Source organism: Chiloscyllium plagiosum, unplaced genomic scaffold (genome assembly GCF_037043375.1).
Source record: "Chiloscyllium plagiosum isolate Xiang-an unplaced genomic scaffold, Cpla_swu_hap1 HiC_scaffold_14, whole genome shotgun sequence".
Taxonomy (NCBI): domain Eukaryota; kingdom Metazoa; phylum Chordata; class Chondrichthyes; order Orectolobiformes; family Hemiscylliidae; genus Chiloscyllium; species Chiloscyllium plagiosum.
This window is the reverse complement of record NW_028270152.1, coordinates 35566011-35583813: the sequence shown is the minus strand read 5'-3', so window position 1 is coordinate 35583813 and position 17803 is coordinate 35566011. Positions and strand designations below refer to the sequence as shown.

Sequence of the window (17803 nt, the reverse complement as noted above, 5' to 3'; positions counted from 1 at the left end):
TTATAGGCCATATGTGTTGTGTTTTGTCTCATCCTTGGTATGCCTTTAAGGAACATGCTCATAATATCATTATTGTGCCACAGCATGTAAGTTGAGGGCATAAAGATACTACATTTCACCTCGGATCAGTTGAAGTATGACACTCTGGCAGCATACTGTTCTGTTGTAATATAATAGCGTAGTTTTAGCTTAATCACTTATGCATCTGAGGAATGTAACATTGTACATAATTATTTGTTGCAATAAATGCCTGTTGGTTTCTTCAATATCATGATACCACACCTAATTCTTTCTGTTATGGGAGATAACATAAGCATTGGCACCTCAGGCGAAACACTCAACTGGAGACAAACTCACACCAATGTGAATGATGTGAATCTATTTGAAATGTGCACATCACAAGCAATCTGTGATCTTTCCTAGAATCAAAACGTGCAGGCCAGGAAGCATCCAAGGAACAGGAGAATCGACGTTTCGGGCATAAGCCCTTCTTCAGGAATATGCCCGGAACATCGATTCTCCTGTTCCTTAGATGCTGCCTGGCCTGCTACGCTTTTCCAGCAACACATTTTCAGCTTGATCTCCAGCATCTGCCGTCCTCACTTTCTCCTAGAATCAAAACATGCCAATTTTATACCAACAAGTAGGCCTTTTGGCCTCTCAAGCCTGGTCTGCCATTCAATAATAAGATCTGTCTGTATAACCCAAATTTTATAATTGAGACTTCCATCCCTTTCTTTCATATGCCTTAGCCTGGAAGAACTGTAATCTAAAAATTTCTAATTCCTTTGTGTCACCTTGACTCATGCTATAAGAGGATGTCAGTTTTTGCTATCAGTCTAAAGGAAAGTATATAAGCATATGGAGGTTTGAAATTCACTAGTGCACAGCTTCCATTGCTGAACCATGTAAATGTACATCAGAAACTCTTACAATGGAAATAAAATGAGCCTTGTATCATGTGCAAAGTGATGAGGTGGAAACCTGGAGACCTGGAACTGGTCTAACGGGCCTTAGGCTTAGCCACATAATGTGAGTAATTTTGCTGTACCCAACAGGCAGCCCATCTTACCACTTGTTCAATTTTCAGGCTGCCTACTGAGCTAACTTCTGATTAGGAAGGGGACTGTAGTGATTGTAATGAGGTCAGCTTGGTGAACCTTCTGTCAGCTAGAGGTCCAATCAGGGACCTCTGGCTGACAGAAGTAAACAGGAGTATCAGAAGTTCTGTTCACTTTGAGAGTTGGCTCTGATGGAGTTGGATCAGTGTCAAGGACTCTTTATACGTAAATAAAAGTGATGAGATACTGGCCTCTTGTGAGTTATTACAGGGGTAGCAGCGAAGAATCATTGAAGCAAGATGGGGAAGGTTCATGGATGGATGTGGAATTGAGGAATGATGAATTGCCAGTCAGTAGATCCCTCAAGGGATCTGTGGAGCAAGGAGGAACACTGTGACTCAAGCCAACTCCAGTCTTTTTTAAAAAGTAATTCCCCTTTAGTTATTGCTGCCAAGGACACACTGGCTTCTTCATCATTCCAAGGTGCCAATGTAATGCCTATCTGCACATTGCAGACATGTTTCAGAAATGTGGCCTGGAACAGGTAATATTTCCCTCATTTCAGAACATAAGGAATTAAATTCCTGTTTCACAGAGTCACAAGTGAACCCTGAAAAATGTTTATTTCGTTTGAATATTTTACAATCTGAGGCTACAGAAATGTGGTACCGAAGATTGAGCCTCACTGTACCAGTTTTACACCTGTAATATGGGTGCAATGAGGTGTAATTTCTACCCTCATGCAGTTTTCACTGGAACATTTCCTGACACCATGGGAATTGAAAGTTGGAATTGTTAAATTTCAAAATAAACCTTAGGCAGATATGTAAATAACGAGGTATTAATTAAAAGTTGTATTAACATGACTAGTTTCATTGACATTTCTTCCTTAAATGTGAAGTCTGAAATGTTTTGAGATTTATGTGATCATAGCTCATTCAACTTCCTTTTCTGAATGTGATCTTTGGTTAACTGATGAAATTCAGGCATTTTAAGTGCCATTGCTCTCTGTTTTAAGACATTAAGATTACTAAAACTGCTTTGTACACATCCTTTGCAAAATAAATAAGTTTAAACATCAAGAATCTTTTATTCCTTTAAGTACTGTGTTCATCAGTGCAGGTGCAATGTTACTTTCGTATCTTCAACTTGGAGTACCAGTTGGATCCCCATTTTCAAGATTTAAATAGTTTTAATCAACCTGTTCAGACATACTATGACACACGTCTGAAGCAGGTGGGACTTGAACCTAGGCCTCTGGCCCAGAGGTAGAGAAACTATTACTACATCGGAAGAGGCCTCTATTTTCAAACATTATAATAAATACTTATAATAGGTTACATAAATTAAATAATTAATTCTGTATTTCAGTAGGTTTGGAAATTAAATGGTAATTGCACCCAAACATTTGCAGAGTGGTGTATTAATGTTATGCTAAATAAAACTCTCTTTGTTCAGGCTAAGTTTCTAATTGTTATATTTATCAGCTCACCAGCTAGTAGAGATAAAAATAAAATATTTTATTATTCTAACAATATGTTTAGTCATTGTGCGTCCATAAGCAAACAACTACCTATAATGTTAGCTCTATCACAGCTATGCTGACTGGATCAAATACTTTTGAATGCTAAAAAATGTCTAAGGTTATAAAATAAGCAATGTCTTAAGTTGATACTGTTAAACATTACTTATGAAGTCATACGTGCCTCCAAAGTTTGCCATGTTTTCCCTACAGTTTACTGATAATAGATGGAGTAACACTTTGCCAAGATAATTTTCAATACTAATAGCAAGCTAACTATCTTATTTTACTGAAACTGACTGCTGTATTAATTTCCATAAACTTTGGAAAAATAAGCAACAATTTCTTTTTAACCTCTTCCACCAAATAATCTCTATGTTCATGCTTTCATGTGAAAACAATGAATTTGGGTTGTATTAATGTCCATGAAATAGAATTTAATAAGATTGTGCGAGATAGCACAATACTGCTATAAATATTAAAAAAAATCAAATTTTTCATGTTAGAGTTATTGCATAATTATAGTTGATCAGGTAACTGACTGAATTGGCTAACTACCTTTGCAGTTATCTGGACTGCACTGTTTGTGTTATTAGTTATAGAAATAGTTAAATTCTCAGAATATTTCTTTGCTTTTTAATGCAGACATCAACTCATCTAATTTAAGTAGATTAGGGCCACTTTCCAGACAAAGAAATATTACATGCTAACATCAAAAACAGTAAGTTTAGTTTATATGTTTCCTGCAGACTATTGAACTAAAGAAGGCAGCTATTTTTCAAATCTGTATAAACCTGTTCATGATAAATATCATTTACGTGTTACCATTTTCTACATAATTTAATTCTCAGTTAGATTCGTAATGCAACCCGAGTTACTATAAATTGCTGAATAATTATTTGGTTTGCAATACCCAAGGTTACTTAAGTTTTCAAGCATAGCTATAGACAATAATTGAAGTTGACCAAGGCAGCAACAATGCAAGCAAGCACATTCCATTCAAACTACTCAAAATGCATATTTCTTTAAATTCCATGTTCTGGCTTCATAACACTTTATGTTTTGCTATTTTCCCATTTGTTGCCAATGAAATGTAATTCATTTCTGTTTGTATGGCGTGCAAAATAATGGCTGGAGATGCATTATAAAGGGGTATATAGTCTTCACATGTAGGTGAATCAGCCGTGAGCATATATAAAAGCTGCGGTGAAAAATCGAAAAGGCTACATGCATCTCACTAATCCAACTCTCACAGTAGGTTTGTCTTTTGCAGAGAATGCAGGATGATGCAACAGGCTTTACATTTTACATCAACAATAATGTAACAACTCATTACATTAGCTCATTCATACAAAACATACTCTTGAAATTATGCAGTGGAATAGTAGTACAGAATATTTGATATGTATATTGGAAATTTCAGGGGAAATGTTAACCTATTTAAATAGGTTATAACCTTTGCTAAACTAGCAAGGAGAGATTTTTGATGAATGTACAGTGTGCATACACTGCTATCACACTGCAAAATTTAATGACCTTTAATAATTAAAATCCAATGTTATAGCTCAGGCACTTTAAAAAACATTTTTTACAAATTATCAAATTAATCTCACCTGAAGAGCAACTGTCGTATTCTTTCTGGGTTGCTTTCCAACCAAGCCTTGTTCCTTGCGTCGCTTGAATTTCCTAAAGTAGTCCTGTATCAGGAAGGTGGCATAGAACTTCCCCACGGTTACCTCATCATCTATGTGAATAGACCAAACAAATTCCTCCTTTTTCAGAACAATAGCTTCTTTCTAATCATCCTGGAACTTCCTAGTTTGATTGCTTTCTGTAAACCTGTGCTCTAAACTTTATAAAATGTGTTTATTCAAATTATTATATTAAATATATATTAGAGATTACATTTGAAGGAATTATGTTTCAGAATTAAATGACACTAAAATAATCCTTCGCGTGTAGTTTAATTGAAAGGTGAATAATACACACATTTCCATTCCAAAATTGTCAATAGACTGCAAAATATGTCACTTTTATTTTGGACAACACCCTAAATGATGGGATTTTCTCTAAAATCCAAATTAGATAGATGTATTTGCAGTATAAGGTGAACATATTTGTAATTCTTCTGCAGTTTTACAAATTTGAAATGAATGGCAAGTAACAGTAGATAATCTGTCATTCTGCTATGTACTTGTGTTAAATAATTGCAGTTTGAATAAAGCATCTAACTTCCTATATGACAGAAACTGATATTTTAAAGAAGGTATTTAAAACACTGCATTCAAATCTTGAATCAACCTCAAAACCCTTCGCAAATTTTACTTTTAGTAGTTTTTTCATTTAATTGCATATGTTTGGCTTGAGTGACAAATTTATAACAATGTAAAATATGCACATAATCTGTGCTGTGCAAATTATTTAACTGGATGCAAAAAATAATTATTGGACAATCTTGAACATTTTTGGCTGCCTTGGGCTATGGTTGCCAAACCAGATAATAAGCAATTACCATTCCATCATTCTTTTAAGAATGGAAAACCTCACAGAACAAGATCCTCTGTCAGGTGGCACATTACACTTTGTGAACCTTTTATTCTACTATGAATAAATTTGACAGTATTATCAGTGTAATAGAACTACAAAGAATGAAATTACAGTTAAGTATGAAAATATATTCTACTTACTAAATATATTTTTAAAAAATCAAATATGTAAAATGTATTATTCACCTTCATGGCTGTTGCAAGCTAAAATTGCAAGGCTACAAAATCAGGAAGCAGACGGGCACAAATAAATATTGAACCAAGTGCACAAATCTAACAGATCACTCAACTGATAAAGAATCATGTTAATGTTAACCTTTTAAGCTGTTACAGTCAATTATAACTGAAACGTCGATTCTCCTGTTCCTTGGATGCTGCGACGGTTGGAGGAAGAGCGCCTCATCTTCTGCCTAGGATCCCTCCAACCACAAGGGATGAACTCAGATTTCTCCAGTTTCCTCATTTCCCCTCCCCCCACCTTGTCTCAGTCCCAATCCTCGAACTCAGCACCGCCTTCCTAACCTGCAATCTTCTTCCTGACCTCTCCGCCCCACCCCACTCCGGCCTATCTTCCTCACGTTGACCTCCTTCCACCTATCGCATCTCCAACGCCCCTCCCCCAAGTCCCTCCTCCCTACCTTTTATCTTAGCCTGCTGAACACACTTTCCTCATTCCTGAAGAAGGGCTTATGCGTCGATTCTCCTGTTCCTTGGATGCTGCCTGACCTGCTGCGCTTTTCCAGCAACACATTTTCAGCTCTGATCTCCAGCATCTGCAGTCCTCACTTTCTCCCCACAGTCAATTATAACTAAACTGTTAGGACCCTTTGAATCTAACTTTTGAAGAAGAATTGGAGTAAAACAAAATTAGAAGAAAAATTATTTGATAACAATCCTACCCTCAAGCTAAACAGGACATTGTCTTTTATTAATAATAAAAATGCAGAAAATGCTAGAGAAACTCAGTCCAAAAGTCAACCGTTTCGCTCTTCAGCATTTTCTATTTTTATTTTAGATTTCCGCATCTGCAGTATTTTGCTTTTATTTTACTGTCTTTTATTGATTCATAAGTAACTCCATAAGTGACTTGTGGAAACCATAAGTTTTTATTTTATTTCATTCATGGGATGTGGATATTGCTGGTTAGGCCAGCATTTAGTGCCGGCTCGACCAGCATTTATTGCCTTCCCTTAGGGCTCATGAGAAGATAGTGGTATGATACTACTGCAATCCATGGGAATGTAGGTACAACAACTGTGATATTAGGAAGGGAGTTTATACAGGGACAGGGTAAGAACAGTGGTGGAGTAGTGAGTCAGGATGGTGTGTGGCTTGGATGATAGTGCACCCATGTTTCTAATTCCCTTATCCATCTGGGTGTATACATTGCAGGTTTGGAACAAGCTTTTGAAGAATTCTTGCTGAATTGTTGCAGTATATCTTGTAAACTGAAAGCATTTCTGCCACTGTGCATCTGTGGTGAAGGGAGGAAATGTTGGAGATGATGGATGGGGTACCAATAAAGTGAGCTTTATTTTGGATGACGTTAACATTCGAGTGCTGTTGGAGCTGCACTCATGCAGGCAAATAGAGAGTATTATATCACACTTCTGGCATGTGCTTGTAAATGGTTGACAGACTTTGGGGTATTCAGAAGTGAGTTAGTCCACAGAGAATTCATAGTTTCTGACATACTTTTGTAATCACAGCATGAATATTACTTGCCACTTTGCCTAAGCCTGTGTGTTCTCTGGGACTTCCTGGGTATGAACTGCTTCAGTATCGAAGAAGTCGTGAATGGTGCCAAATGTGCAATAATCAGTGAACATTCCCAATTGTAACCTTGATTGGAAAAAGGTTATTGATGAAGCAGCTGAAGATGCTTGTGCCAGGAAAGGACCCTGAGGAACTCCTACTGGCTTCCAACAACTAGGTGCTAGAAATGACTTCAACCAGTGGAAAATTTTCCCAGACTTCACTTATATCAATTTTACTTGGGTTTTTTGAAGGATACTCAGTGAAACAGTAATTTGATATCATGGGCACTCACTCTTTGCTCACCTCTGGATGTTCAACTCTATTGTCCATATTTATACTAAGTTTGTACTTACACCAGGATTTGTGTCACCATGGTGGTATCTAAATTGAGAATCAGTGAGCAGATTGTTGGTAAACATGTGCTGTTCGATAGTATAGACATCTGCTTCCAACACTTTGCTCATGATCAAAAATAAATTGTTGTTAGGTTAATTGGCTGGGTTTGATTTGTTCTGCCTTTTGTGGACTGGACAATTTCTTATGGGCAATTTCCAACATTGTTGGGCAGATGTTGTATGTGTATTGGAACAGTTTGGCTAACAGCACAATTACTTTTTGAGTACAAGTTTTGCCAGACTGTTGTTATGTCCACATCACCTTAGTAGTACCCAGCACCTCTAGCAATTTCCTTGATATTAAATTAAGTTAATCAAATTAGCTGAAGACTAGCATTTGTGATACTGAGGACCTCTGCAGGATATCATGCTGGATCATCTAATCAGTACTCCTGGCTAATGCTGGTTGTAAATACTTTAACCTTATTTTGCTGAGATGTGCTGGACTCCCCTAATATTGACGATAGGGTCATTTGTGGAGCCTACTCCTGACATTAGTGTAAGTGCTCTGTAGGAGGTATAGTTGAAGGTGTGAGAGGCAAGTACGGGGTCACTTGAACAATTACTCAGGAACTACATCAAATATTAAAGAGTCTAGAGCTGGAAATGTGTTGCTGGAAAAGCGCAGCAGGTCAGGCAGCATCCAGGGAACAGGAGAATCGACGTTTCGGGCATAAGCCCTTCTTCAGATTCAGGAATCTGCAGACCTTACTTTCTCCTATTAAAGAGTCTACCCTTTCCTGAGTAACTATTTACTTAATTACACTGAAATCCTCCAAATTCTCCAATTCATATTGAGACTTTCTGGGCCTCCTGGCTTAATCAAATTGTCCAGCAGAATCTTTGGGCCCTGCTGAAATGGAAATTCTGTCCTCATGCGCAACTTCATCTACGCTGTAATAATGAATGTCAAGACATCAGAAAGTCCTGGCCACTACTCCTGCCTCTGAGCCTAAGCAGATGGTTGACCTCTGCTTAACACAATTATTGGAAAAAATCAGTTAGGTCATGGATTACTGCTGCAAACTGAACTATGTATTTTTTCCTTCAAATAGTTTTCCAATATTCACTGAACTAAATGAGCCAAGAGCAGGGCCAAAAGGTTTCCCTGTTTAGGGTTATACAGAGCTCTAAAGAAGGATAGGTAATACTATTCACTGTCTTCATTTGGGTCGTCTCAACCTAGTTCTTCAGTCAGTGTAAGTCCATAGCCTATAACATCATTTAGATTTAACCCCATTGTGCAATTCAGATTTTGTTATGGCAGAATAGAAAAAGCCTTTTTTCCCCCATTTCGCACAATTAATTACCTGTGGATAATTGAGACTGCAACCAAGTAATAAAATTGCAAAACAGTACTGGATTTCTGATACCGTCGTCCCTCACCTTACCAAGTACAAAACTAAATTCAAGTATAACATAATAAATATTGTGAATATTGTTATAATAGAGCTTGCTGAAAATAACAGTGGAAGAACTAGATTTTTAAGAGGGAGGCTATGGCAGCATTTAGGGAAGTATTCAATTTAGTATGCAAGAAGCAGAAGAGGGAAAAACAGTAGAGATAACTGAACATAAACTTGAAATTTAGGGGGAAAGAAGTCAACAGTTTGGAGAGAGTAGATGAAAGGTGTTTTTCATCTACTTCAACTTTGGGCTTAAGCAAGCAAATAGATATCATCCTATAGGATTGACTTAGGTGAATAGCAGAGGTTACATTACAGGAAAGATTTAGGGAGAAAAATGATGAGTGATTTCAGAGGGGAAAAGGCAGAGGGAGTTGAGATACAGATTCAAACTACAGATGTCAAGCTTCTTAATGCAGAGATTGAGGAGGAAAGGAGGGAAGGAGGGAAGATTTCTTCAGGTAGAATGGAGAGAGCAGTACACAAAAAAGATTTTCATTGAGAAATGAGGTTATGGAACCATATGGTAATTACCATCGCAAAGTGAGGGTCAATGTCACTATCTGTAATAAATAAATTGACAGCAAGGGTATTGTTCACAAATTAACAGACATTCTGGAGAGAGATTCAAAAAAGGAGCAATGGGTGTGGGTAAGTATGGGAATTTTGGGCTATTGGCATGCTCTTTGTTCTGCACCTCTTATTTTGTCTCATCAGGGACATACCAAATGTTTGGCAGAAAATGTGTTTATTGAATCCAATTGAGTGATTTGTTATGTTTGTGCCCATTTGATAACATAGATTGTTCAGACTTGAAATGTTCTAAAACCTTAACCCTAATCCCAAAGACAAGGTTAATACACTTAGCACAACAAATGAGATGAATTAAAATATATAGGCTAATAATTCTGTCAATTAAAGCATGTGTTTACTGAATAATTAGCAAGCTAGAAAGCTAGCTATAACCTTGTAGTAATACAAGCATGAATATATGAAATCTTTAAGATGAAAAGCCTTTACATTGTTTCCAATTTCCAAGACATGCAGATAAGACAAAACTGGCTGTGTGGAATATTTCTGAAGCACAGCTCTCCGTGTCAAATAAATCTTAGGGGAAACAGTTGTTAAGAGGCAACACGAGTTCCATGCCACCGGCCTAAAACAGAATTGCTTCAGAATATTCTTACAGATTGAGAGAAGAAAGGGACAGAAGCTGTAGAGAAGCTCAAGCAAACAAGTTGAAATGTTATTGGATACATGCAATGTTTTCTCAATTTATGCCATGCAAGCATTAGAAACAAAATTGAAGCAAATGGTTACTTAATTAAGTTTGAAAAATACGTTTAAAACTTAAGCAGTATTTAACAAAATTCAAAGCTTGAACAGTACCAAATGTCAATGATAATTTTAACTGTTAATAATGAAATACATTTGATTACTCATTACTTATTATGCTGCAGACCTTATATCCCATGTACTTACCATTCTACTGCACGGTATTTACACTGCAGCAAATTAATAACAAATACTAAGCGTTTTCCATGAAATAAATCTCAATACAAGAATTGGAGTTTCAAATAAACTGATGGATAATCTTTAGAATTCAATTACTTTTTAACAGTGAAAACAAAGTGAGTTCCAATTTTAATGCACATTTCCCTCTTCCTTCAAATACAAAATCAATATCAAATACTTTTATTGGGTTACTTTCTAACAATGCACATCTATATAATTCAAGAACAAACATAAACTGGTAAACAGTCTGTGATTAATATATAATTAACTGCAGTAAAAATTGATCTGAAAATCATAGCACTAACCATCAGCTGGAGGGACCACCTGATCTAGCAACTTCATGCTAGTTCGTTTCCAGATTTTTTTAATAACAGCTCTCAGCTCCTCATTAGCTTGATCTAGGTTACCTGTATGAAAGGAGAAAAAGCACGCAACAGAATCAGCTCCATGAACCTTTTGAAACAGTGAAGTAGCAATCTAATACACAGTTTCCAGTAAAGTAAAAATTTTAGTAAATACTTACACATATGTCAAAAATAATTGAAAAAATAAAATGGGCGTCAGTTGGTTCAGTAGGCTGGTTTGTCATGCAGAATAATACCAACAGCATGGCTTCAATTTCCACACTGGCTGAGGTTACCATGAAGGTCTGCCTTCTTGACCTCACCTGTCATCAGTGGGATGGTCACCCTCAGGTTAAATCACCACTAGCTGTTTCTCTCTAATGAGTGAAAACCCCTATGGTCTGCTGTGAATACAGCAAAGTTACCTTTACCATTCATTGAAAACCTACTGGATGCAAGCTGTCATGTCTAAATTACATGCAGATTATTTTTCTAACACTGCATGTTTCACTCAGTTAGTTGTAATAGATAGTGCTATACCTTGGCTGTTAATTTATATCCATGAACCATGCTCATATTTAAATACTTTGAAGGTAAACCGAATGAAATGTAGAGAATTACAAATGCTCAGGAGAAATTATATGGAATTAAAACCAACATGGGTTCACGTGGCATCAAATTGAAAATGGGATCACAGATTTCAAACTAGTTTGAGAAAAACATTTGTGGGTATTTGACTGGGGCTGGGTGACCTGCATGCACTACCTATCTCACCCCAAGATTAAAGTGCATTGTCACTGTGTTGACCAAAACTCTGGCCAACACACACTGACAATATGCTGGGGTAGGCCTTAATAGGGTGTGAGTGGAATTCAATCATGTTCTTTATGGACAGCAAATCCCACCCTCGAGATCTGTCAATTACTCTATTGAGTGGAAGCTCTGTAATCTTGATTTGGAGATGCCGGTGTTGGACTGGGGTGCACAAAGTTAAAAATTACACAACACCAGGTTATAGTCCAACAGGTTTAATTGGAATCACTAGCATTCAGAGCGCTGCTCTTTCATTATATGGTTGTGGAGACACAGTTGTAAGACACAGAATTTATAAAAAAAAGTTTACAGTGTGATGTAACTGAAATTATACATTGAAAAATACCTTGATTGTTTGTTAAGTCTCTCATCTGTTAGAATGACCATGTTAGTTTCACTTCGTTCATAAGTAAATCGCAAAATTTTTTTTAAAAGTTACATTCTCAGGTGAACTTTAACAATTGGTGTCAGCCCAGATAACGTGTTGAAGGTGTTAGCCCCCTGTGTGCTGCTGTCTGTGCCATAATGTTTAGACTGATTCTAATCTGATGCATGTGGATTTGTGTGCACACATACACATATACGTTTGTGGGGTGAATTTGTACTTGCAGAGTTACATTGTACTTTGCTCAAAAACTGCATGAATCCATGTAAGATTCTGCTAATTCATTTTTTAGATTAGAATCAGTCTAAACATTATGGCACAGACAGCAGCACATGGGGGCTAACACCTTCAACACATTATCTGGGCTCACACCAATTGTTACAGTTCACCTGAGAATATAACTTTTAAAAACGTTTTGCGATTTACATATGAAAGAAATGAAACTATCATGGTTGTTCTAACAGATGAGAGACATAACAAACAATCAAGGTATTTTTCAATGTATAATTTCAGTTACATAGCACTGTAAACTTTTGCTATAAATTCCGTGTCTTACAATTGTGTACTCCACAACCACCTGATGAAGGAGCAGCGCTCCAAAAGCTAGTGCTTCCAATTAAACCTGTTGGACTATAACCTGGTGTTGTGTGATTTTTAACTCTGTAATCTTAACAACATCAGAAGAGAATAGTGATCAACGCTTGGGACTACAACCAGTTCCTCGTGAAGGTGAATTCTTGTCTTGAGTAGGCCTGGGAATTTTGAGCAGCATGGCTGGCTATGATCCTTAACAAAGAGTCGGTGGGGTATCAGTTCAAGTGGGGGAAGAGTGGGGAAAAAAAAGTGTGGAAATTTAGATGGCAAAAGGTGGATGGGGTTAGTCATTTGGTACAACAAGTCAATACTGAAAATGTTACATTTAATTTTGTTATTGTCATTTCTTTTATTGGATGCATAGCGAGAAAAATATTATTACATTTCCTTTTTAAATGCAGAGCAGTAAAAGATACGTGTTTGTAATAAGAATGAAGCACTACCAACAATAAAAAGGTGCAGTAGAAACTTGTAATTCTTGAGAAATAGATCTAATTAGGGACATTAATGCAACAGAAAATGCATTATAGCAGACATAAGGAAGATATATCTGGAAAAAAGATGACATCATATATATGCAAAATAATTGCATCATCATAGAAAAATTTCAGCTAAAAGTATCAATATTTTAGAAATGGAAATGCCAAGAATCATATGATTAACTTATACATAACTTGGTGTGAAATGGAATATACTGTAAGAAGGCCTGGAACATTTAATACAGTCTCGAGTTATGAAATGTGGATCGATGTCACCATCAAAGGGTAATTCAGTGAGGAAAGGTGATCTTTCAACTCCTATCCATCTCTATCACTAAGGCATCAAGTGCTGCATCTGTGAACGCTGGATCCTTCTCCGGTGCTCCATTTGTACTATATTGGGTGTGAGTGAGCAGCTCATTCGCCTGAATGCTGTTTCTTTTCAAGGAGGGACAGGCAGCTTTGCAGGTTGGTTGCAACATGTGATATAAGTATACCTTGCTGAAGTCACAATCAGGCAAATAAAAAGGCAGCACCAAGTTTGCATGGTGCATGCCTCAATGCAGAGGGGTCAAGCCCCACATCTAAAAACAAGCTATAACCAACTATAAGCTCTAGTTTTTCTACTTTTGCAATACTTTGCAATATTAAATCATGTGACATGCAGCATGCATTGACAAATTTTTCTGTAATGAAGCACGTCAAGCAATCAGAACTTGTTCTTGAGGGGTCTGATGGTCTCCATTGTTTCTGGTTCTGTTATATATCTGTTTGGTCAGCCTAACAGAAGGCATAAGCAAGGTATTAGAAGATGATGGTACTTGTTCACAAATAACTGGCCTCTAGACCAAATATCTGGGTGGAAGAGAGGGTACACTGATGAAGAACACAGGTTGAAAGTGTGTATCTTGGCTAATGACACCAAGATACCAGTTACAAATCTGCATAATTTCTTGTCTATTGTTGCAGTTATTTTGCACATTTAAAAATGGAATTCCTTCTTATTGTAAAAGAGGGCTTAGCCTTGCAGTTGACCACAAAGGCTCACATGGATGCAACTTGCAAGCCACCTCACTCAGAAATTCTCAAAAGGCCCATTGTTCTCTCTATTTTATATTCTCCTTCGCAAAAGTGAGGAATTCCTGCTGCTTAAGCAAACGGTTTTTCTTCTACTTCCTTGATTGCAAAGTGCATTAAAAGCAAAGAGACGGTGATGTAACTGGTTTTTGAAAAAAAAGTGTGATGTATAAAGATCAGGTCCAAGGTGAACTTCACAGTCACCACGAGTGCTATGGATGCACGAGTAAGGAACTCCAACTCTTGGTTCAGCAAGTGACTGCCCCCACCCCAGAAAACCAGAGCCACTGAAAACTGTTCCTCTGTGAAGCCAAGCAAGAAAATCTGATTTCTGTACAGCTTCATGTAGTCAGGTACCCCCTACAACTTCACCCTCGTTCACTATCCTGCAAAGCTCTCTTCTGCTTGTCCTGTTGCATCGACCTCTTTATGATGTAGTTCCAAGGCCAAGTTAAATATAATACAGGCTATTTAAAGAATTAATTTGGAAATAGCATGGACATGGATGTCTTGCTGTAAATTTATGTTTCAATTTTTTTGTGTTGCTCATAGTTTTGTCCCCCTGTTCCTTGTAGCTTCCCCCAGCCCTATAACCCTATTCTCTATTTAATGTAACCTGACTTTAATATGACATTCTTGAATCTTCAACGAGAAATGGGATAAAAGCTTTCGTGACTGCTTTTTGGACTTGTTTATAAAGGAAACATGGAATTCACTTTCTTTTCCATATTTTTTCAACCAATTAATTGTTTAAATCTTAACTTGCAATTCTTTTTGCGAGCACTGAAATGTTTTGTTAATGTTATCAGAATTATGCAAATAACAATATTTAAAATATGATATTATTTTATAATATATATTACTGTACATAAGAAAATAGAGTGCTCTCTTTTCACCAAAAATAGTAGATTCGGCAGCATCTGTGGAGAAAGAAATTGTTAATAACCTGATTTGTTATAAAGACTGAAAGCCTCTGTGTCTTTGTAAAAGAGTGCCGTAGGTCCAAATCTGAAAATCCAAACCTGAACAAAGTGTCTGCTATTTTTGCAGTTCGAGGCAGTTTCTAATGTGCATATCCATGGTCTATGGTAACAACTGCACATGTTAAGGTGCAACTGTCTTAGTCTAATGTGATTTTTTTTTCCCTAGAGGCATGTTCAAAGATAATTTAGGCACTCTAGACTCAGGAGAAGTTCTAAAGCTGGCAGAATCCTTTGGTGAGGCAGGGAACTCTTTTGGAGAATGAAGTGTCCTTTTCGATTTGATCCCAGGACAGCTTTTGGAGAAGTCAGATACCCATTGGGAAAGTTAAGGTTCTCTTTGATGCAGGTGGGAAGCCTTTTGGACTTGTTAAAAGATACATAATGTGCATAAAAATTGCATCAACTCACAAACTGTCAAGTTCATTGCAAGTATCAAAGAGATTTCAAAGGAGTTGTCAAGCTGTTGAGGCATTTAAAACACTTGTCCCTTAAAGATTTAAAAAAGTCTCCTATTTAGAAATTGTCACTTGCTGATATACTGTTGGGGGTTATGATTGCAGGATTAGTGCTGAATGATATGAATTTTACAACCTTTCATTGTCACAATGGAGTGCCTGTCATTCCACAGCATGGTTCATTATTCTAAATGGTTATAAACTCTTTGAACTGCAACTATGAATTTCATTGCTTGTTTTTTTAATATAAAGGATTAATAGAAATTAAATGTACTGAATAAACTGATTAAAAATGTTTCAGTGATTTAAAAAAAAACTGAATTTTTCATTAGACATTAAAGAATTTTTATCACATTTCTTTTCAGCATGGGCTTTGAGCTATAACTGTGGAAAATTCTGGATGAGTTAAAATGGCATGTGCAAGTGTGAAGAGTGGTAAGTTGGGCGGGGGGGGGGGGGGGGACAGGCTGGGTAGCAAGAGTTGACAGGGTATGGTTCCAAGTTGGCTTAGAGGCTATACAGGGCCATTTGAACGATGATGAGAATAGGTTGGCATAATGGATTGGCATACAAAGAAATGAAACCAGACAGACCATCTAGCACAGAGTTGGCACTGGAAACAAAAATTGCAAAAACAGCCTTATTGACCCTGCAAAGTCCTCCCCACTAATGTCTGGGAGTTGGTGCCAAAATTGGGAGAGCTGTCTCGTAGACTAGTCAAACTACAGTCAGGCATTAATTTTAAGGTATGATTCTATGAGTCACAGATGCCACCATCACCATCTATGCATATGTTCTGTACTATCAGCAGAATAGACCTAGAAGAAACAGTGATATAGGCAGGAGGGAGTTGCACTGGAAGTACTCAACGTAGACTCCAGACTTCAAAGTCTCAATGCATCAGGTTAAATATGGGCAAGGAGACCTGCTTATCACAAACCGTCCTCCCTCAGCTGATGAATCAGTACTCCTCCATGTTGAATAACACTCAGAGGAAATAGTGAAGATGGCAAAGGTGCAAATTATATTCTGGGTGGATGATTTCAATAGCCATCACCAAGAGTGGCAGCAGCATTACTGAGTCCGAAAGGACAAAGCTGTTAGATTTGGCCTGCAGCAAATGGTGCTGAAATCAACAAGAGAGGTAAAACGTGACCTCATCCTTACCAACTTCCTGGCTGCAGATGCATAAGTCCATGACAGTATCTATAAGAGTGACCACCACACAATCCTTGTGGAGACAAAGTCTTGCCTTCACATTGAGAATACCCTCCAATATGTTGTGTGCCACGATCACTGTTCTAAATGGGACTGACTTCAAACAGATCTATCAAATCAAGACTGGGCATTAATGAGGTGCTGTGGGCCATTAACCGCAACAGAATGATAATCCTACAAAATGTAACCTCAAGGCCTGGAATATCTCCCACTCAACCATTACCATCAAGCCACGGGATAAAAACCTGGTTCAATGGAGAGTTCAAAAGGACATTCCAAGAGTAGCACCAGGCATACCTAAAAATAAGGTGTCAGCCTAGTGATGCTACTAACAAGATTACTTATATGCCAAGAAGCCTTAGCAGCAAGTGACAGGCAGAGCTAAATGATCCCATAACCATATCTAAGCTCAACAATCTGCTACATCCAGTCACGAATAGTAGTGGAAAAGTAAACAACTTACTGGAGGAGGTGGCTCCACAAACATCCTATCCTCAATGATGGAAGAGCCCAACACATCAGTGCAAAAGATAAGGCTAAATCATTTGCAGCACTATCAATCTCCTGGGGGTTACCATTGACCAGAAATTCAACTGGACTCACCAAATAATTACAGTAACTACAAGAACAGGACAGAGGCTAGGAATACCATGGCGAGCAACTCATCGCCTGATTCCCCAGAACCTATCCACTATCTACAAAGTGCAAGTCAAGAGTGTGATTAAATACTTCCATTTGCCTGCATAAGTGCAGCCAACAACTTGCAAGAAGATCAGAACAGAGCAACCCACTTGACTGGCATCACATCCACAAAGATCCATTCCCTCCACCACCAACGCTCACAAGCAATATTACTATATACAAGATGCATTGCAGAAATTCACCAAAGATCCTTAGGCAGCATCTTCCAAACTATGACTACTTCTACCTGGAAAGACAAGAGCAGTAGTTACATGGGAACACCACCACCTGCAAGTTCCCTTCCAAGCCACTCACCATCCTGGCTATTGCTACTCTTTCACTGTAATAACTTGGAGATGCTGGTGTTGGACTGGGGTGGACAGAGTTGCAAATCACACAACACCAGGTTATGGTCCAACAGTTTATTTGGAAACACTAGCTCTCGAAGTGCTGCTTCTTCCTCAGCTGGTTGTGGAGTATAAGATAATAAGACACAGAATCTATAGCCAAATGAGTGCAGTGTCATGCAAAGGTGAGGATACATTAAATTATTTTAGATCAAGTCTTTCAT

At 37.6% G+C, this 17803-nt stretch overlaps 1 protein-coding gene across 13 annotated transcripts in view; it reads right to left on the bottom strand.

Moving 5' to 3' along the window:
• LOC122559001 (voltage-dependent L-type calcium channel subunit alpha-1D-like) overlaps window positions 1-17803 on the bottom strand; it is a 672668-nt gene that overhangs the window by 106961 nt on the left and 547904 nt on the right. For all 13 annotated transcript variants that reach the window (XM_087994295.1, XM_087994294.1, XM_043708069.2 and 10 more), the window contains 2 exons: window positions 10509-10610; window positions 4197-4327 (listed from right to left, as the gene is read on the bottom strand). In XM_087994295.1, the coding sequence (XP_087850421.1) occupies window positions 4197-4327; window positions 10509-10610 (233 nt within the window). The remainder of the gene's footprint in view (window positions 1-4196; window positions 4328-10508; window positions 10611-17803) is intronic.